Raw genomic sequence first — 23,221 nt, forward strand, 5'->3', positions numbered from 1 at the left:
ATGGTGGAAGTGCTTGCTATAGAGAGACTCCCGCCCAAGAGACAAGTAAACAGATGTCTACAGCATTGCTGGTCGTAAGCATGCATTTTTAAAAGGAAACTAACTCCATTGACAGAAAGGATCACTAGCATGTAGTATGTTCACACACTGCAGTATACTGTACACTGATGTAAAAGAATGAACCATGGGGGCAAACACCCACACTAATGAAGATGACCAAGAAGACATTAAAGACCTTATTTTATTTATATAAAGTAAAAGCCATCAAGCCTAAAAATAATAATTAGGATTGTGTGTATGTGTTAATGTATTTTTTAAATGAGAAGAGTTGACATAAAATTAAGAAGAACTGATTTTCCAAATATATGAAGAAAAGAAAAAAATACATACCCTTCTACGGGTCTTTAGGATTATGCTGTATGTGTGTGTGTTTATGTAAGTATATGTGTGTGTGCGCACATGTGTCTATGTGTGTAACATTCTATATGAAAGTATGCAAAGCAAAAGAACGTTTAAAAATGTGATGAAAAGGGCTGGAGAGATGGCTTAGCGGTTAAGCGCTTGCCTGTGAAGCCTAAGGACCCCGGTTCGAGGCTCAGTTCCCCAGGTCCCACGTTAGCCAGATGCACAAGGGGGCGCACGCGTCTGGAGTTCGTTTGCAGAGGCTGGAAGCCCTGGCACGCCCATTCTCTCTCCCCCACTCTATCTGTCTTTCTCTCTGTGTCTGTCGCTCTCAAATAAATAAATAAATAAATAATTTTTTAAAAATGTGATGAAAAGTAGTCCCTGAGCTTGAAAAGAGCATCTCATTTTTTGATAGAGGAATAGGTAATTACGAGCTTTCTGGACAATTTCTGAGTTTCCCAGGCATATAACAACTTTCTAAGAGGCTACATGGCTCCAAGTAGCTCTAGTGGGTTGCTTATGTTTTGAAAGCACAGACTGAAGAAAGCCACATGATGAATAGCTGGGGACAGGTGTGAGTTATTTTATTCTGTTTGACACTGAGTGAGTCTATACAGGACATGCCATGAACTGTTTTTACTAGTTGGAATGAAAACTTTGTACAGTGCTAGCTTGATTTCGAATATACTTCTCCTTTGACTTTAAGTTTACCACCTAAGAATATTATTAATTACTAAGCAGCTCAGTTAGAAACTGGATGGTATTTTAAATTTCAAATTCAACTCTATGTGTACATTTTAAGAAGTCAGTTTGAATGTGAAATTATTCTATTTATTACCATTGGCTATTATGTAAATTATATACTACCTTGGAGACGTGGGACTACAAAAAATAGCTAATAAAGTGTTATAAGTAACAATTAAAATCTACTATGTTCTTTCTCTTTGTGACTAGCAATCTTTCCAAGACTCTGCAAGATAGATGTTTTATTTTCTACTTTTCTTTGAGAAATGAATAGTTTGGTGTCATTATCTTGATTACAGGAGCAGGGGATGGCTGAAATTTTAACTTGATATTATACTCTATTCCAAAGGGAAACTGTAAATGGAGAGATATTTTAATTTATGACAAGAAAGTCAGGATAGTATACAAAAGGACAGCAATAGAGTTCATGCTAGATTCTAATTGACTTGTATTCAGCAATTTCATTTGTTTTCCACTGTTGCTTCATTTAGGAAAATTCCAGTGGTTTTGAAATGACTTACTAGGATTTAACTACAATGGCATTGAAATGTATCCTGAGCAGAGGCTGCCCTGGGCCTCTCAGCTACAACATGACTGTCACTGTTTGGAGAACTTGGCTGGGGAATTAACCAGCAACAACTATAATTCGTTAATCACTTACTCCAAGCTGGTTGTATGACTCTAAGCTATTTCATATATGATTATCTACTTTCGGTTGGTTGCTTGTTTTCCTTTTCTTCGTGCACATTTAATTTGAATAGAAAAAGTAGTGCAAAATCTTCAAAAAATTCCAAAACTAAAACATCTTTAGAGTGTGGTTTAACAATATATTTAAGAAAATGGACAAAGTGGAAAAGTGAAGCAAACTGCAATGAGGTGGTAAGACTCTACTGCTGAAGATACCGCATGCTTCAACTGCAGAGTACTGAGAAATCAAGCTGGAACTGGACTGAAAGCTCCTACCTGCTGGCTAGCTGTCTTAGTACTGGAAAAGCATTTTGCAGATTACTGGGGGAGAAAAGTCATCAATCATCATGATCAGCATTACACTCTGTAAGCCACACAAGTGACCAGACAGGCACTGATGCAATAGTGGCATGACTCTTATAAGGGTAACCAACTGTTCTCTGGATTTGGGGCCTTCTCTGTTGGAGGAAATTCATACCTGGTATTGAAATCCTAATCAAAAGCCTAACACTAAGAAGGTCAATGGCCCTTGTGGGGAAGTTTCTACTGTTGTTTGGTTAAATGGAACTGTCATGCCCATCATGAATTCCTCTAAATATTTATGCCTATGTCCATAGATTAGTGATTTTCTCACTTTTGGTCAAAAAGCTTCCTTTTGAAGATAGCAGTGACTACTGTGAAGACTCAAAACTCACTGAAGTGCTGAGAATAACTTCAGTGCTCAGTGCTAAACGAGACATCTCTATCACATCATCCAAGGCTCAGGGAGTGTTGAGGAATATAGGGCGGAAAGAATGTAAGAGGCAGAGGATTGGCAAGGAGTGCTTCAAAATGCTATCTTCCAGACATAAAGTGGTCGTTATTGTGACTTCACAGTGATTGTCATTACCTATACAAAACCTGTACAGTCCTGGACCCACCAACAGCTCATGATAGACGACGCAGGAGAAGGGGAAAAGGGCATCAAAACAGAATAAGAATGAGCTGAAAAGAAGTAGGACATGATAGCAATCTAAATCAACACACTGGTAGTAACCATTAAAAATATATAGCTGGGTGGTGGCACATGCCTTTAATCCCAGCACTCAGGAGGCAGAGGTAGGAGGATCACTGTGAGTCTGAGGCCACCCTGAGAGTATATAGTGAATTCCAGATCACCCAGGGCTAGAATGAGACCCTACCTCAAAAAAAAATATCTAAAACCTATGGCCATAACTTTGGTTATGAGCACTTTCTCTATCTACTTATTATTACTATTAAACTTTTCATTCATATTCAACATCCATGTCTGGTGCATTTTGTTTGATGAAAACAAGCTAATTAGTGCGAAGCCTTCCCTAGTTCATAAATTTATTCCTAAGAACATTAAAAGGAAGTCAAGTGAGACATGTTCAGTAACAGATGTTTGCCTTTTTTGGCTGCCTTTTTACAGTTTGTTCTCTTTCATTACTTTTTAAGAAATTTAGTTAATGTTCCCTTTACTAGAGAACACGTGTACCTAGCTTCCCAGGAGGGGAGGGAGGGGGATTCCCCAGGGCAGGCACAGTCTGTTCGTTCCTTTCACCTAACATCTACTCAGATGGTCTCTTCACTGAACTTCCCATGACTTCATCCAGGTTTTTTTGGGGGGTGGGGGGAGCAGGAATCATACTAACTTAGAAGAATACATATGGTGACTGGAAATGTGGGACTAAAACTATTGCCAACACTATACCAATGTCAAGTGCCTTATTCTCCTGAAATGTCTTTCTTGCCCGGGGATATTTCAAAACAACGGGTCCATTATGATTGAGAAAATTGGTTTGAATCTTTTGACTTCCACAGTAAAGATAAATAAATAAAAGAGTGTAAAATGACTTCCAGCAGTAAACACCCAATGGTCATTCAGTCAGAAATATTAAGAGACTTTGATGAACACATGAGCCTGAAGTAAAGTCATAATTAGCCCTTTACTTTCCTGAACAGATTTCTGCAGTGTCAAGGTCATCGTGTTTGCCTCACTTTACTTTGCTGGGGTTTGGGGTGACAAGTAAACTCTAAGTCCAGATTTAAAAGTACTTACAGCAATATCCTGCAACACCGTGGATGATGCAGATAAACTCCGTTTGTTGACACCAGTGAAACGAGAAGACACGGTGCCGCTCCAGTCATACATCTTGCCTGTACGAAACATTGATATAGGTTAAAATAATGTTTATGCAGGCAAAATACACACTGATCATATAGCTTAATATGACAAAGAGAAAAGCAAATCATTTTTCTGGGCTCAGTATTCTGTGTTAAAACCACATCTTGTCGTCTCATCAGAGGGAAAAGTAATACCACTGCATAGAATGAGATTGCAATTAGTTGGCTCCTTCATGCATTCAAGTTCTTGTATTTTACCACATGCGATGTGCCCATCAGAAAACCAACACATTCATATTCATCACCCTCTTTTCTTGAAAAACATTGACTTATTTTTCTAAAGGACACCTAAAGTAAATTCATATTTGTGAATGGCACTTAAAAAAATGAAAGGAGGGCTGGAGAGATGGCTCAGCGGTTAAGGTGTTTGCCTGCAAAGCCAAAACATCCCAGATCGATTCTCCAGGAGCCACTTAGGCCAGATGCACAAAGGGGCACACACATCTGGAGTTTGTTTTCAGTGGCTGGAGGCCTCCATGCATCCATTTTCTCTCTCTCTCTCTCTCTCTCTCTCTCTCTCTCTCAAATAAATAAATAAAATATATTTTTAAAAAATGAAAGTTTCTCCTTTATATAAGTACACTATAAGAAATTCAGAATTATTCTCATGGCTTGAATTTTAAAATTGCAAAGTAAATAAGATTATCAAGGATCCTATGGTTGAAAGGGCAAAAGGCTATCCAGCAGATATACAATACTTTTGCCTCAGTGGCAGTTGTATCTTGGGATTATTGCAATAACCTGTTTGTTTTTTAATAATATTTTTATTTATTTATTTGCAAGTAGAGATAGAAGAGAGATAGTGAGAGAAAATGGGCATGTCAGGGCCTCCAGCCACTGCAAATGGACTCCAGATGTATGTGCCACTTTGTTCATGCGGGTATTGGAGACTCAAACTCAAGTCATTAGGCTTTTCAGGCAAACACTTTAACTGCTGAGCCATCGCTCCAGGATCAGTAGCCTGTTTATAAATGATGGAAGATTTAACATTTATTTGCCAACTTACTTATTAGAAATACTAATTATTTTGAAAATGTAAAATTAGTTCAACTTTGTCATTTGAATGAGTCAAACTGTTTCACATCCTCAACTTGCCTAATATTTACTCACAGACAAATATTCTTTACTAAAAATGTCAGTTGAATGTTCCTCTATAGATATGTCAGCTTCACAAACATCAGACAGCTAAGCATAGGGAGATAGCAACCTGGGACTCTGCTTGGCTTGGGCAGTAAATATACCCTTCCCAACAATGTACCCTCCATGAGCTGTAGGTACACCCCACTTTAAACAATGGAATAAGCCTCTTTGCCCCTAGAAGCCTTTGGTAAAGTCTCTTTTATGGTTAGTTTCTATTCACATATGTGCTAAGTTATAGCCAGAACTGGAAGGCAGAACTGGTTTGGGATTGGGGTGCATGCACAGTAAGGTAAACTGTGTCTTCTAAGTGAACTTTAAGGAAGAACCCCCTATTGACCATTTCATACCTATTAATAATTAGATATAAATATGATTAAAATCAGATGCATCATTGGAAGGAACATACTCAGTAGAAAAAAATGACTTATCTAACTCAAATAACTCAAGTTTCTCAATCAAAATAGAGAACCGTTCAAATTATGCCAATTAGCAAGTGACCCTTTGTTCTTACAGATTCCTTAAAAAGAAACCCTGGGCATAACCCAGAGAGAGACCCTTTATTATATCAATCATGTGACTCACTGTTCCTCTTGGCAGTGTATTCAATCTGTACTATCGATTTGCTTTAAAAGCTTCTTGCTACATGTGCGTGTGCGTGTGCGTGTGCATGCGTGTGCGTGTGCGTGTGTGTGTGCATCTCCAGTTGACTGAAATGCTAAGACACCACCAGAAGTGCAACGCTACATTCCTGCTGTCATTCCTCATCAAGTTATTATATCTTGAATTGTGTTGTGTTAGAAGGCTTGATTTTAAAAACTGCTGCCTGAGATGCTGACTGGAATTTCACTTTTAAAAATCAGTTAGCTTGGGATTAGAACAAGATTTCCAGCAGTTTCTGAAATGGTCCTAAATATACCTCTACCATTTTTTTTTAATATTTTTTGTTCATTTTTTATTTATTTATTTGAGAGCGACAGACACAGAGAGAAAGACAGATAGAGGGAGAGGGAGAGAATGGGCGCGCCAGGGCTTCCAGCCTCTGCAAACAAACTCCAGATGCGTGCGCCCCCTTGTGCATCTGGCTAACATGGGACCTGGGGAACCGAGCCTCGAACCGGGGTCCTTAGGCTTCACAGGCAAGCGCTTAACCGCTAAGCCATCTCTCCAGCCCTACTTCTACCATTTTTAACTAGGCATTTCTTCGAGGCAACATTTTCAGCATTGATTGATTATAAAATCAAAATATCAATCAAATCCAAAAATGTTGAGATATTCTATATCTCATAATATCAAATAATCAGCCAAGATTTAATTGGTTCTTTATAAAAATAAACAAGTATATCCATATTGTTAGAATGCAAATTTGTTTTCATTTTAACGGCAAAGTTATATGGATACCAAAGAATTATTTTTAAAAATATTTTGTTTATTTATTTGAGAGAAGGGAAGAGAAAGAGGGGGGAACAAAGAGAGAGAGAGAGGGAATGGGTACACCAGGACCTCTAGCCAGTGCAAATGAACTCCAAACACATGTGCCACCTTGTGCATCTGGTTTACATGGGTAGTGGGGAACCGATTCTGGGCCCCTAGGGTTTGTAGGAAAGTGTCTTAACCACTAACCCATCTCTCCAACCCTTCCCCCATTAGTTGATAATCAAGATTTTATGACTTGGTCTCAGTAAATATTTTATTTGTATAGCTATTTTATATGCCTGTGTACTCGGGAACATGTAATTTTTCAGGCAAAAAGGATTTCAAGCATAAGGTGTTTAAGAAACCCTGTTCTAGGTAATGATGTATCTCTTCCAGTCTTCTATATAAATTTATAAACTTTTCTGGGAGAAGGGCAAAATCCTACTTGGAATGACCCCATGTTGCTGGCTCATTAGCAATATGTGTAAGTAGCTATGTAAACACTGGTAAATAAAAACTGGTCTTATCCAACACAGCTACCGCCATCTGATTCTTGACAAAGGTGACAAAAACATACACTGTGGGGGAAAAAAAAAAAAAAAACTCTTTGACAAATGTTGCTGGGAAAACTGACTATTCACAAGTGGAAGAGTGAAATTAGATTCCTATTCCACACCCAGAAAAAGAACACCAGGACCTGAATGTAAGGCTTGCAACGGTGAAACTATAAGAGTAAAGCATAGAGAAACACTTCATGATACAGGAATAGGCAGCGCTTTCTGAATATGACTCTAGAAGCAAAAGTTGACAAATGGAACTGCATTAAAATAAAAAGCTTCTGTGTAGCCCAAGGGGGAAAAAAAAATCATGAAGTCACAGCCTACCAAATAGAAAATGTTTGTCAGATATAATCCAGTGGTGAATTGATATCCAGAAAATATTAAAATGTCAAAAACTTAAACACCAAACAAGCCAACTAACAAATATAAAAAGAAAATTACAAACAAAAAAGAAGTATTAATCTCAAGAAGTTAAATCTCACAGGAAAATAGGGACCTTTCATGTCCAAATGGCCCAACCCAGTATGAAACTAACAGCTACAGAACTTATTTCTACTGGAGAATCCAGAGAATTTTCAAATATTTTATCCTGTTCATCTACCACATAGGCTAATGCAGCTGAGAAAGCCATGCATTATTTTCTCCTGTACATAGGTATCATATTAGAAAATATAGCGATATCTTTTCCACTCCAGGAAGCAGTAAAGACTCCACTTAAATCCTTGAGGCAATCCTTCACACACTGATATATGCTAATAACTCTTAAACCAGGCACACAAAGTGACATGCAACAAATCCTAGTTTATTCCACTAAGTCATTTGAAAGTTATAAGCTGATAGTTTAAAGCCCCACAAAGTCATATATCAGACTAAATTATCACAAATCTTTTGAGAGTCAACAGTCTTCTCAGATATATCATGCCACAGAGAAGTCTAGGGTGTGTGTACACATGTGTATGTGTGCATGTGTGTATGGGCGTGCATGTGTGTACATGCTCACACAAGCACATATGCACATAGCACAGTAACAGGCTGACCCTTATTGGATGAAAAAAAATTAAATCGTTTCAATAATCCCAGCTATCAGTCAGCAGGGTAAACTAAAATACCCCAAGCTTCTATATCTGGGGAACAACTGAGTCACAAGTTACTGGAGAGGGTACAATGAAGACTGACCTTAATCTTCTACAGCTTCTCTCTCTCTCTCTCTCTCTTTCCCTCCCTCCCTCTCTACCTCCCCCCCCTCTCTCTTTTTCTTCTCTATAACTCTTTTATATTAGTTATCATTTTCTTCCTTCTCTTCATGGGCACTGACCTATAACTCCCAGTACCAGCAGCTGGCTATCATCCACAATGAGCTTTGATCAGAGAGACATACAAGGTTTCCTAAAAGAATGTCAGATTTCTGTCAGAGTACTTGATGACCCACCAAAGGTTAGCAGTAAGACCCTACTGCTGAAGACACCATATGTAGTTGACAGGTAACATGGAGTGACATGGCTGGAAGCTGGAAGAGAGTCAGTTCCCAGACAGTCAGCTCCTCTAATGCCAGAAAGTGCTACATGGGTGACTGGGGGAAAATGACCAATATCTGTCCAAGCAACTCATGGTCTAACCTACTTAATAGCAAATAACCTGTTGTGATGCTCACACAAGTGCAACAGTGGTCCACAGCCATGGTGGGAAACCAATTGCTCTTGATTTGGCTAACTGATTCGCTCAGTGGTAGGGGACCCATAGCTGGAGCTGGGAAACAAGTCAGAACCATATCCAAACATGAGCCTGCTCTCCTATCAAGCTACCACCAATCATGGGCTACAAGAGGGCCTACACTTATTAAATTCTCTATAAAAAAGAATAAGGGTTATCCCATTTATCTGGTGCTAACTTTACTCTCCATTGGAGAATCTGCTTCTCTTTTTCAGACAGATGCAGATCCTAAGGACAGAACCACCCCATCATACCTCAAAAGAGCCCTAGCTGAAACTAAGAATAATTGGTGAAACAAGCAAGGGTGTTGTGTTCTTGGTGAACCAGGTACCAGCACAAGGGTGAAGGAGATCAACACAGAGAACAATCAACTCCTGACAAATCAGATATCCAGAAACCCAGAGGCCCCCAACACCTCATCACTGAAACAGACCAAAAATGAACCCAACATGGCTCAGGGAAATTTTGCAGAAGAGGGGTTGGAAAGAATGTCAGAGCCACACATTGGGTCATGATATGCAGAGACATTTCCTCCTACCCATAACTGTGGGCTAACTCCACAATGCATGACCCATATACTTCAACAAGGAGGGGCCAGGGCGAGGGGGTAAGACATGGAGGATGCTAACAATGGTACCAACTTGACTGTATTCACTGAGTACAAAACTAATTAATAAAAATAAATAAATAAAAATTGAAAAGAAATCTATCAGTTTAACTAGGAGTTCATTAAACAACAGCTATTCTTGAACACTAAAAAAAAAGTCAAATACTGTTCACACTGATAGCTTCATGACTTTGTATTTCCTTTATATTTGCTTTTAAAACTCTCAGCACTGTACATGTTATACCACACATTCATCTTACTCTGCTGTCATCTGCATGTCTGGCTGCCATACGTAGACTTAACTGAAAAGTCTTTCCCTCACTTTGCATTGGTCACAAAGTGAACATAATGCTGTGCTCAAGTATTGCCTATGTGTGTTTCCAGGTTCTAACAATGACTTGGAAGTGACTAAAAGGACAAATAGGAAAAACTACAAAAGTGAAAGGTTCCATGGAAGGCACCTGGCAGACCCATGAGGGAACAGAAACACGGCAAGGATGGGCTATGAGGCAGGGAGGATAACTCCGCAGTCAAGAACGCTTACTGTTTAAGCATGAGGACCTGAAAGGGCCTGAACTAGTGAAGTTCAACTCCCAGAACCCATATTAAAAGCTGTATGTGTCCACCCAGGTCTGTAACTCCAGTCCACCAGGGGTAGAGTCCAGAGAATCACCAGGGCTCCCTGACCAAAAGCCAGAGCTCGAGGTTGAGCCTGTCTTGAGGACGTTTGTAGACAAGCAACAAAGAAGGTCTCCCAAAGTTCTCTTCTGGTCTCTGCACACTCGTGCATGGTACACGTGACATGTGACCACATCACATACACTGCACACATATGCATGTGAAAATAAAAGGGATTGTAAAATTCTACTTTTCTTCAGGAACAAGTAACTTTTTTTTTTCACTACGCCATCTTTTCTCGTGTTCTAAAATCATCCTGATATCTATACTGGCAGTAATTTCTAAATACCTTTCAGGTAGAAATAGCATTTGATTTGCCACTTTTATTCAAATTTATATACTTTACTTGAGTCACCCATTTATATAGGTAGAAGGTATTTCTAAAACCTAATAAGTGTAGCTTTGGTATGAATTTAAATTATTCCAATAATTCAGAGAAAGCTTGTAAAAAGTGTTTGTACTGCAGGAATGCTGTGAAGGAATGAAGGGAGGAGAGAAGAAAGGAGGAGGGGGCACAGAAATGCTCTTAGATGGCTAAAAGGTTCACTGCTACAAAATTTTGTTTCATGTTATAAATTATATGTCTATTCAATTCATCCAGATATCAACCAAAGACAATAGAAAATCAGACACAGACACTTTTTTCAGTCAAACAAGATACCAAAATCTCTGAGAACAAGCCCATGGAGCTGTCTCTAAGGACATGACAGAGTCAAAGACAGAACTAGGTTGAGTGGCCCTAGATCCCAAGAGCCTCTTTAATACCAAGTTTGTTCTGTTTCCCTCCTATCAATCCCCTTGTATCAATTAATTCTTAGAGTTAATTGCACATGCAGTTTTAATCTGTAGGTAATTACAAACAATTAATAGTTAGGAGACAGAATTAGCAGTTCTTAGTTTGATTATCTGTATAATTAAAAGAGATGGTAAACTAGAGTTGACAAATAGCATCTTAATCGTTTGAATAATCAAACCTCAGAAGCTTGCTTGAGTAGCTGAATTCCATCTGCTCTATAAGCTAAAATTTAAGAATGAATTACTGAAAGGTCCATTGAAATCAATTCATCTATGTTAAATTGTACATAAAAATGAATGATGCATATACTCTAAAATGATTTAAACTATTTTGTTGGGTTGTGATGGACTGGGTCCAAAAACAACAAAACTAATAATTTGTAGGTATAAAAAAGCTGTACTGGTTTTCCTACACAACTGCCTTCCCACTGTCCAGCCTGTACTTCCTACAGGCTACTTGTATCCAAGCCAACAAGCTACTGTTCACCCCTCCCTCCCCCTTCCCACCACATCACTAGACCATCCCCCACCCAAGGGACAGCTGACACACAGCAGTCCCATATCACTGCCCCACCTGGTCACAGAACCCAGCAGTCCCATCCACCCCCTGTTACACAGTCCCAATGGCCCCGCTGTCCCGTCCCCTCAGACCTCAACATCCCAGAATCACCTCACAATCCCATCCTCTCCCCTTCTGCAGCTGAACCACAACACCAGTCTACTTTGTTCCACTCCCCGCCCCCCAGTCCTGGTCCCCTTGGGCCATCTGACCACACAGTCCCATACACCAAACTACCAATCAACAAACCCCTTTATCTGGTCCTTAGGCCCCCACCAGAGTCTCATGGGGTCCTTCCCTCTGAATAGGCAGGCCCCATTGCCACCAGAAGACTAGTCAAAGAAAACATAAAAGGGAATAATCACTGAAGACACTTCAAGGGCAGACTATAGCTTCCTCCTACATTAAATATGATTCCTACACTGTAATGGGCAGACCACAGAGCAAAAGGAATAACATGAAAAATCAAATGCAACTAAATCCAGCAAGATTGCCCAGTCCCACAATGGACGTCCCTAATCAAAACATAGAAGAGACAATAGGATCAGAACCCCAAAATGAAGATACATGCTATGCTACCCTGGCCAAGAAAATAGAAGAACTTACAGAAAATCTACAAAGGCCAATAATTATATGAATGCTGTCCTTGTTAGATGTGACCTAATAGAAGAGAACCAGGAAGGGTTCCAAAGACAGTTAAATGATCTGAAGGAGAGTGGGAAAAAAAAGAGGACCTCAATAGCCAGCTGGCTAAGCTTAATGAAGACATAAATAAATGCAAAGATGAATTCCAAGAAGCATTAAGAAAATCAGAAAACAACGTGAAAAGGGAACCCAATAGAGGGTTGGAAACTATACATTAAAAAGCAATAGAAAATACAAACAAAATTGAACAAGCCCAAAACTCTACAAAACTCTCTCAGGAATAGAGTCAGCCATGTTTAAGATAGAAATTCAGAACTGGAAGACAAAACAGAACAAACAGTTCATGAGAACAAACATTTCAATAAATTCAAAAATTTCTGTGAACAGAACATAAGGGAAATATGGGATACCCTTAAAAGTACCAACACTTGGATCATGAGAATACCAGAAGAGGAAGCAATTCAGACCAAAGGCATGGAGAACTTACTCAACAAATTATTGAAGAAAACTCTCCCACTCTTTCAAAATAAAGTCCCATCAAGTTATAAGAAGCTAACAGAACTCCAAAAAGACAGGATCAAAGGAGAAATTCTCCAAGACATACTATCATTAAGACTCTAAACATCATAACAAAGAGAAAGTCCTAAAAGCAACGAGGGTGCAACAACACATTGTGTATAAAGGTAACCCCATGAGAATTCAGACTTCCCAATGGAGGCCCTTAAATCCAGAAGGGACTGGAATAGAACACTGCAAACTCTAAGAACCTATGGCTTCCAACCCAAATTACTCTACCCAGCAAAAGTATGACTCATAATAGATGGTGAAAGAAAAACATTCCATGATAAAAGTCAGCTCCACAACTATATGAACACAAAGCCAAACCTACAGATAGTATTTCAGGGAATTCTCCACACAGAGGAGTCAAATAACCAACCTCAAGTGCCTACAGGAAGCATATCACAATAACCAAACTCAGAGAAGGCACAAAAAACTACAAAGTCCAAGAAAACACTAAAGCACATAAACCACCACAATATTAAGGGATTAAATCAAACCTCACAGTTATTACCCTAAATATTAATGGCCTTAACTCAACCATCAAGAGATATAAGCTAGCACAGTGGATCAGAAAATCCGACCCTCAGTCTGCTGTCTTCAAGAAACCCACTAAGACAGACACCTCCTCAGGGTGAAAGGGTGGGAAGTGATATTCCAAGCACATGGAAATAAGAAACAGGCAAGCATAGCTATACTAATATCGGATAAAATAGACTTCAAACCAAAAGTAATCAAAAAAAACAAAGAAGGCCACTTCTTACTTATCAAGGGAATGATCCAACAAGATAATATCACAAACACCAATCTTTATGCACCAAACACAGGTGCACCACAATTCATAAAACAAAACCTACTTGACAACATAACAGAAATAACCACTAACACCATCATAGTCAGGGACTTCAATACTCCACTATCAGCAAAAAATAGATCATCCAAACAGAAAATTAACATGGAATTAAGACAGCTCAACAACATCCCATATGAATGAGACCTAACAGACATCTACAGAACATTCTATCCAATATCCACAGATTACACATTCTTCTCAGCAGCCCATGGGACCTTCTCTAAAACAGATCATGTACTGGGTGATAAAGCCTGCCTCCATATATTTAGGAAGATCAACACAACTTCCTGCATGATATCAGATCACAATGCTATATTGCTAGAAAGTAACAACAAAAGATGTGCCAATAGTCCCACCAGATCCTAGAAACTCAACAACGTACTTTTAAAACAATAAATGGGTAGTAGATGAAATAAAAAATGGAATTTCAAAATTTCTAGAATTGAATGACAATGAGAACACATCATACCAAAACTTATGGGACACAATGAAGGCAGTCCTTAGGGGAAAATTCAAAGACAGAGAAAATCCATAACTTAACCATCCACCTTTAGGCACTGGATAAACAAGAATACAACCCAAGAAGCTCCAGATGGAAAGAAATAATTAAGATCAGAGCAGAAATAAATGAATTTGAAACTAAGAAAACATTAAGAAAATTGATGAAACAAAGAGCTGGTCCTTTGAAAAAATAAACAATATGGATAAACCCCTGGCCCGATCTGATCTGATCAAGAAAAAAAAAAAAAAGAGGTGCTTCAAATTAACAAAATCAGAAATGAAAAAGGAAAGATCACGACATAAGTGAAATTGGGAGAATCATCAAGACTTATTTCAGCTTACTTTTTTCTTGTACTCATTCAATTTCAGGGCTCCATCCTGAGAGATGATGCTGCCATAATGCAAGAGAGATCTTCCTTCTTCCATTAAACTTTTCTAAAACACCCTCATAGGCCTACCAGATGTGTGTTCCCATGGTCATTCTAATTCTCATCAAGTGGACAACTAGGTTAACAGGAAAGTATAATCAAACAGTGAAAAATTAGAGGAGCTGGACATGGTGGTGCACTCCTTTAATCCCAGGCAGAGGTAGGAGGGTCACCATGAGTTCAAGGCCAGACTAAGGTTACATAGTGAATTCCAGGTCAGCCTGGGCTAGAGCAAAACCCTACCTCAAGAGGAGGAAAAAAAAAAAAAAAAAACTAGGAAGACTTAGCTAGGCCTGTTTCTTCAGATGGTCCTTGCCCTCCAAGACACCTTACATCTGAGAGTTTCCAGGGAAGAATGTAGGTCAGAAAATGGCTTTCTTAGGTTTTATTGCTTGTTTCAAGGAAGGAAGTTCTAGCTTCTTATGGCCTGCACCAGGGAGAAAGGGGAATGGGGCACAGAGGAATGTCAGAGATCTTTCTGCTTCCTCAGCCCTCCAAATCTCTCTAGCCAAAAGTACTCAGCATTGAAGACACCATGTTTTGGGGTTACTGTTGTGTTTTGTTTTTAAAGCAGGGTCTAATTCTAAGACAGGCCGACTTGGAACTCACTCAGGAGCCCAGCTAGCCCTAAACTCACAACAGTCCTCCTACCTACACAGATTTTACAGACTGACTTGTGTATATTTAGTGAATACCAGTCAATAATAACAGGTGATGTTCCTAAGTTATGAAACATCTAACAAATACAAGCGATCTTCTTATACTTTGCTCTATTTAATACTTTGATTTACACATAGTCAGAGAGAGATGGTGAAGAAGATACATGTTTCATCATACTGGACTTAAGACGGGAGCTCCAGCTTGTAGAGGGAGAGCAAATGCTGAGAAGCAGGACAAGTCCAACGCGAGTTAGCAAAATACGTGGAGACATCTCTTTGATTAGGAAGTAATGGTGGTGGCATCACTGCATAACTGTCTCTCTGAAGTGTCAAATATTTGAACACAGTGGGCAGGTATTTCCAAGCTAATCCGGGAATTTAAAGTGTCCAGAAAGAATAATGATTTTTAGTTTGATATGCTAGTCATTCTCACCTGAGGCAATCCCCCTACAGCCCTGTTAAATTTCTATAGTGATAAAGGAAAAGTTGAAAAAAAAAAAAAAAACTCAAGGTCACAATAAATTAAGTCAAAAACCATTCACCTTTTTTCTTTAATTAGGATAATGGAAATAAATAATGGAAAGCCTTCAATGACCTTCACATAGTAAAATACTTTACCTTTTCACTCTGAAAGATAGTACAAAGAAGTTTAATACATCCTAAGGGGAAGAATATAGGGAAAAAAATTTTTAAAATGCTCCACAATGTGGAATGCTACCTCTCTCTGTCCTGACAGCCACCAATCACAGTCCACCTGAATTGCATAACTTTAAGACAATTAAGAAAGAAATGTGGGACTGGGTAAATGACTCAGCATTTAAGAACACTTACCGCACAACCCAGAGGGCGTGAAAGGGCTTGAGTTCATTCCCTAGCTAGCACCCAAGTAAAAAGCCAGAAGTGGCCAAACATGTCCGTAAACCCAGTGTTATGGGGGAGGTGGGGACTGAAACCAGAGAATCACAAGGGCTAGCCGATCAGCTCCAGGTTCCAAGAAGAAGAGTAACAGAGCAACGTTGAATCCTCTCTGGGCTCTGCATGCACGCGCATTGGGTAACATGCATCTGCACGTGCACGTACATGTGCACACCACACCATTCCACACATGCACACACGGCCACCAAGAAAAGAAAGAAAGGAAGGGAAGAAAAGAACTCTCAATCTAGCAGGAGGCTGTGACATGCCTGCAGAATAAGAGGTTCAGGGCCTGCAACTGGAAGCTTATGACAATAATGGATAATGAGACTAAAGTATTGCATGTACTCAATACCTGACAATAATTCAGAATGGAGGAGTGCAGGGAGAGGTCTCAGCACAGCACAGCTCACATATTCCAGGTGGATGTCTACAGATTCCTGAGATTCAGATAGAAAATAGGACACTGATAGCCACTTAACTACCAAACTAGGGATGGGTAATCAAATCAACATACAGCTAAAAAGGAGTAGAGCTGAGAAAAATCCACCACTTCTTTAATCATCATTCACTTTGCACAGAATTGCTCCTCAACCAGGCATACATTAATCATGGTAATGCTACCCAACATGGACTCAAGACTTCCTAAACAATCCCTGAGTTAAACTGCTCAGTAACTCTCACAGGGAGGTAAGTAAGTGCTGGTGCTATCTTCATATCACATACAAGAAAATATATTAAATCATGTGTCCACTTCAGATGGTTGGTAGGAGGTCATATGAATTCAAACCCATCTGAATTTGATGTCTACCTAACCATGATAAGAGAGAGGACATTCCTGATCAGTTCAACAACATTTTCAAAGGTAGTGTCCTGATCCCTGGAAACTGTGAATGTTGCCGCCTACTCTGTCAAAAGAGACTTCTCAAAGGTGGATACAACTAAGAATCCTGAGAAAAATTACCTAGGGTTATTCTAGTGGTCCCTACATGTAATAACAAGTGCTCTATGCAGAAAGAAGAAAACCAGAGATGTGATGACTAAAGCAAAAAGTAGATTGGAGAGGCTGGAGCCAGGGTCGTCCAGAAGCCAGAAAAGGCAATAAAACAGATTCTTCTCTATAGTTGCAAGAAGTAACCAGAGCTCCACACAGAAATAAATATTCAAGATGAGATCAGAAATTAATGAAATAGGAACTAGGAACACAATTTTTAAAAACCAACAAAATGAAGAGCTGGTTCTTTGAAAAATAAAATTGATAGACCCCCTAACAAATTTGATCCAGAAAAACAAAGAGAAGTCTCAAATTAACAAAATCAGAAATGAAAAAGGAGAGGTCACAACAGATACCCACAAAATTGGAAGAATCATCAGGACACACATCCAAAACCTCTACTCCTCAAAATTGAATACTCTGGAAGAAATGGATGAACTCCAAGCTCCATACCACTTACCCATATTCTTACTCTTCAGATCCCATGTTAGCCACACACAAAGGTGAGGCAAGCACAAGGTCACACAGGCCCACTAGGTGGCACAAGTGTCTGGAGTTCAATTACTATGAATGAGGCTCTGGCATGCCAATTAAATCTCCCTCTCTCTCTCTCTCTCTCTCTCATAAAAGAATAAAAAAGAAGGGTTACATCATTAAATTCTCCCTAAAGTGATAATGTTTATCCCATTTAAACTATGCTGACTTCACTCTCCATTGGAGAATCTGTTCTTTTTCAGAAGGTAGCGAGACAGAAAGAAATAAACTACCCCTCACACTTCTGCCAAGCCACAGCTGAAACCACAGAAGAAATGGGGAGACGAGCAAGAGTGCTGCTTCCATGGTGAACCTGATAATCAGTGCGAGGGTGAAGGAGACAGATCCTGAGGATTCATACCAAAGCAGAGACCCAGAGGCTCCTAAGAGCTCATCACTGAAGTAGACTTAAAAGTCACCCACCACCGCTCAGGAAAGAAGAGGGGATGGAAAGATTGTAAGAACCACAGGTTGAAACATAATACCCAGAGGCATTCCCTCCCCCCAAAATAACTGTTTGCTGCTCCCACAACACATAACCCCAGCCCCATGGGAAATACCTGCAACCCCACTGAGGAGGGTCCCCAGTAGAATGGGGACAGGGACAAGGGAAAAGAAGGTACTAACACATGATGTATCCATACAAACTATGCTGTCATAATAGTAATAATAAAGTGAAATTTTAAAAAGGAAAACAGCCTTGCACACACCTGGACTTAGTCCAGGGAAACTGACTTTTGAGATGAGGCCTCCAGAACTATGAGAGAACATATTAGGGTTAATTATGCACACAATTAATATAGCAATCCTGAGATGGCTATCTTAATTTAAAGTAAACTAGATGATGAAAGTTTTTGAAATGTGTGGGTATTTGTTACAGAAACCATTAGAAATTAATATAGCCTTCAAGTCCAGTTAAGGAAATATTAAACCTCAAATCATTATGACAGACCCAGAGGAAAGTTTTAGAAAAGAAAAATATTTGATATTCTCACTCTAAAAAGTGAGTAATAAGATCATAACCATAAAGTAAAATATCACAACCATTGTAAGCCAAATCAAAACAGAAATGAGGGCTGGAGAGATGACTTAGTGGTTAAGCGCTTGCCTGTGAAGCCTAAGGACCCCAGTTTGAGGCTCGGTTCCCCAGGACCCACATTAGCCAGATACACAAGGGGGCGCACGCATCTGGAGTTCGTTTGCAATGGCTGGAAGCCCTGGCGCACCTGTTCTCAATGTCTCTCTCTCTCTCTCTCTCTGTCTCTTTCTCTCTCTCTCTGTCACTCTCAAATAAATAAGTAAATAATGAACCAAAAAAAAACCCAGAATTGAGCCCTTTCGAAAAGGTAAGAGACACAAAGAACCCAAGACCATCAAAAACAACCAAAAAAGAATAAAAAGCTAAGTGCCTAGCAGATGGCTCACCTCTCCCACACCCAGTACCCAGGAAATTCCACAGAGGAGAGTGGGTTAAATATGAGAGCTGCTTTTGCTTCCAGCATGAGAACCTCCTCCAGGGCAATAGCAGTAAACTCTGAAGAAAATCAAAACACATCAAAGTAGAAAACCAGAGGCTGCTGAGAGCCCAGTGCTAAAGGAGACTTACGATATTACCCCAAAGCACCAGGGAACATTGCAAAAGAGGGGGCTGAAAGAATGTAAGAGCCACAGAGTGGGAAGGTGTACCCTGAGGCATTATCCCTCGCATAGAGACTGAATGGAACATTCATGACCCTACAGTGATGATGGATAACCCTTCTGAGGAGGACATTCAGTGGCATGGGATTTGGGGAGACGGAACATAAGAGTACAACCTGGGGGCTGGAGAGATGGCCTTCTAGTTAAGGTGTTTGCCTGCAAAGCCTAAGGACCCAGGTTCAATTCCCCAGTACCCACATAAGGCAGATGCACAAGTTGGCGCATGCGTCTAAAGTTTGTTGACAGTGGCTAGAGGCCCTGGCACACCCATCCTCTCTCTTTCTCTTTCTCAAAAATAAATTAAATAAATCAATAAATAAAATATTTAAATTAAGAGTAAAACCCAGTGAAAGTATAAACAATTTGCAATATGTCCATATATGAAAATCCTTAGTAAATGTTTTTAAAAGAAAGAAATATAAAGAAACCAAAACTAAAAAATGTAGAGAGAGAATTAGGATGAACTTCAGAGTTAGTATAAATGACAACAGAATACCAAATGACTGGATTTGGCATGCATCCCTAGAACTCAGAAAAACAAGCATCCAAGATGAAAATGATGAGAGGGAAGATTATAGATTAAAGAGGACAAAATTAAACATCTAGCAAAGGAATCAGACACATCGCAGAGGATGAAATCTGAGCAATTAGAAATGAAGAAAACACATTAAGTACCAATTTCCCAAGTTGCAAAATGATATGAATCTTCGAGCTATTGGGACATATTAATTTGGGAGATACTTAATTAAAAGACATGTTTGAAATTATAGTCTACAAAATTACAGGAAAAAAATTAAAATTACTAGCATAAAGAACAACTGTCACACATGCTAAAAGGAAAAACATCCACAGAGATGTGAAATTGAAATGTTCTCAAGGTTAGCCCATGAAAGATTAAAGGGATCAATAGATAACAGACCACCAACAGAATTTTCAGGATAAAGAAAAGTTGAAAACAGAAATTTTTGTAAGTAATTCTTTTAACATACATAGGTACATGGACATTTTTAAATATATCAAAATTCTGATTTACGCTTGGAAAGTCAAGCCTCTTTATAGGAATACCCACACACATCTCAGAAGACCAAAAAATGAAGAGAAATAAAAAGAGAATTTTAAAGGAAGTTGGAAGAGAGCCAACAATTTTTCCTATAGCCAGTGCAGTCAGTTCTTGCAGGCATGTAGTCAAACTAGTTCTATGACATGGGACTAATGCTTGGTCCTGCCTGATCCTGACTCATAAGATACCGTCCCAGGAGCCAAGTCATTTGTATCGCGGACTACAAACTCAAGTAGTCTGAGCTTTCAAATGAGCTCGTGAGCTCACCATGTGTTCTGCCAAGCACTTACAATGCCTCAGCACTTAATTTGGTTTGGAACAAGGATCCAGAGAACCAGTAAGCACATTTACCTATACCAATCAATGGCTGTTTTCATTTCCACAGAGCTGAACAAAGATTAGATCATGGGCACCTTCTGAGTCTGCTTACAGAGTTACATGGCTTTGTTAAGGAAAAACAAAACAAAACATATCCCTGGGAAATAAAAGAAAATATAACCACATGTACCTGGGATTATACCTGGGGAGTGAAGCACTAGTTAAGTGTGTGTGTGTGTGTGTGTGTGTGTGTGTGTGTGTGTGTGTTACAGTGTCCTGTATTTCCACTTTTAAAAATATTTATCCACTTATTTGAGAGAGAGAGAGAATATAAATGGGCATGCCAGGACCTTTTGCTATAGCAAATAAATTCCAGATGTATGCGCCACTCTGTGCACCTGGTTTTATGTAAGTACTGAGAAATTGAACCTAGGCCATGAGGTTTGGCAAGCAAGCACCTTTCACTGCTGAGTTAGTTCCCCAGCCCTCTGCTTTTGAACAATATATTAACTGGTTTTATTCATTATTAATAATATATGATATTATTAATTATAATATTGTTATTTATAAATTTATTTATTTAAAAAAATTATTTGCAAGCAAAGATACAGAGAGAATGGGAATTCTAGGGCCTCTAGCCACTGCAAACAAACTCCAGATGCATGTGCCACTTTGTGCATCTGGCTTTACATGAGTAATGGAGAATCAAACTTAGATCATTAGATTTTGCAGGCCAGTGTTTTAACCATGCCTTAATCACTAAGCTACATCTTCAGCCCAAATTTATTATTTTTAATACTTTCATTTATTTCATAAAGAGCAAGTATAAATGCACCAGAGCCTCCAGTCACTGCAAACACACCTCAAATGTATGTACCACTTTGTTGTATCTGGCTTTTCATGGGCACTGGGGAAATCAAACCTGGGCCATCAGGCTTTGCAAGTAACCACTGAACCATCTCCCCAGCCCTTGTATGTTCAAATTTTCTGAAATTAATCATATCTAATGAGAAGCTTAGAGAACATACAGTGACATATATATATTACATAAATTTGGAACAAAAATGACCAAAATTATGGACAAAAGCAAGCTCTGGAAAAAATAACACAGAATTGTAGGGCTTTAGGAATGTTTTCCTCTATGAAAGCATTAGATTTAAATCTAAATTTTATTTCTCTTTTTTTTCTGAGGAAATTTCATACTTGTAAAGGCAGAAATGTGATTTGTTTAAACTTTCTTTGCAAAACATGCATACAAAAGTAGACATTTTCTAAAATTTTTCCTTTGATAATATAACATTTTGTCAGGGGAAGGGGGCTGGAGGGGTACAATCTCCTTGAAACATAAGATGACACAGGTCCCTGAGAAGAGGGAGAGGGGCAGCCTGCTATGTCCGAGCAGCTCTAGACACACTGTTTGGGGTTGAGGATGAGAAGACTCTCGATGGAAAGCTGGGAGCCCAGGGCTGGTTGCCCATGGACTGACTTGTGTCCTGCACGGACAGCTATCTGAACAGCACTCCGAAGTCGCATGCAGCTCGGGGTGACAGCCAAGGCCAGGACAGGGGCACGGCGGCAGGCGCACTGGTGATCCTGCAGCAGCACTACCGTGCCTGGAACACAACAGGCACTTACGTGTTTTGCAAAAAAAAAGGAAAGAAAGAAAAGAAAAAAAAGAAGAAGAAATTGGGCTTGCGTTTTTTTTTTTCTTTTTGGTTTTTCGAGGTAGCGTCTCGCTCTATCTCAGGCTGACCTGGAATTCACTATGTAGTCTCAGGGTGGCCTCGAACTCAAGGCGATCCTCCTACTTCTGCCTCCCGGGTGCTGGGAGTAAAGATAGGAGTTTTTAATGAGGAAATAATCTGAAATGTGACCAAACATTTATGACCGTGTTCAGTGTAATACTATGTTTTTGCTTGGCTTTTGGTTTTTGAGAGAGGACCTCAGCTCAGTAGCTTAGGTCAGCCTTGAACTCACAGCAATACTTCTGTCTCAGCCTTCTGTGGGCTGGGATTAGATATGTGCACCACTATGCTTACTTATTTCCTTAATAGCTTTTATTTATTTATTTATTTATTTATTTTAGAGAGAGAGGATCGGCATGCCAGGGTCTCTAACCACTGCAAACAAATTCCAGATGCATGTGCCACCATGTGCATCTGGCTTACATGGTTAATGGGGAATCAAACCTGGGTCCTCTGGCTTCACAGACAAATGCTTTAGCTGCTAAGCCATCTATCCAGCCCCTCATTTGTCTTTAATAACTGTGCAGAAAATAGCATAATCAAGGCACACAGGCTAACTAACCTGTGGCTGCCACCTGGGAATGTGACAGTAAACAGTTCCCCATACTGATGCAAAACCTTCCCTAAAAGACAAGGCCATGCCCCTAGACTGAGGATGGTGTGCAAGCATAAGAGCTTATGTCAGACACCTTGTTCCTATTCCAGAAATCTGAAATATGGGTGCACTCTAGGCAGAGGAGGTCTACATGCCTAAGCCCCAACACAAACATTGGGTGTCAAGTTTCTGAGGAGCTTTTCAAGAATACAGGATTTCACATGTATCTCGAT

At 39.5% G+C, this 23,221-nt stretch overlaps 1 protein-coding gene across 1 annotated transcript in view; it reads right to left on the minus strand.

The window, feature by feature from the left end:
* The window catches only part of Iqcm (IQ motif containing M), a 311,800-nt gene that overhangs the window by 194,345 nt on the left and 94,234 nt on the right, over positions 1-23,221 (minus strand). Inside the window, exons 6-8 of the mRNA XM_045130639.1 lie at positions 22,063-22,261; positions 16,400-16,533; positions 3,899-3,996 (exon numbers count right to left, since the gene is read on the minus strand). Coding sequence (XP_044986574.1) covers positions 3,899-3,996; positions 16,400-16,533; positions 22,063-22,261 — 431 coding nt within the window. The remainder of the gene's footprint in view (positions 1-3,898; positions 3,997-16,399; positions 16,534-22,062; positions 22,262-23,221) is intronic.

This window comes from Jaculus jaculus, chromosome 12 (genome assembly GCF_020740685.1).
Source record: "Jaculus jaculus isolate mJacJac1 chromosome 12, mJacJac1.mat.Y.cur, whole genome shotgun sequence".
NCBI classification, from domain to species: domain Eukaryota; kingdom Metazoa; phylum Chordata; class Mammalia; order Rodentia; family Dipodidae; genus Jaculus; species Jaculus jaculus.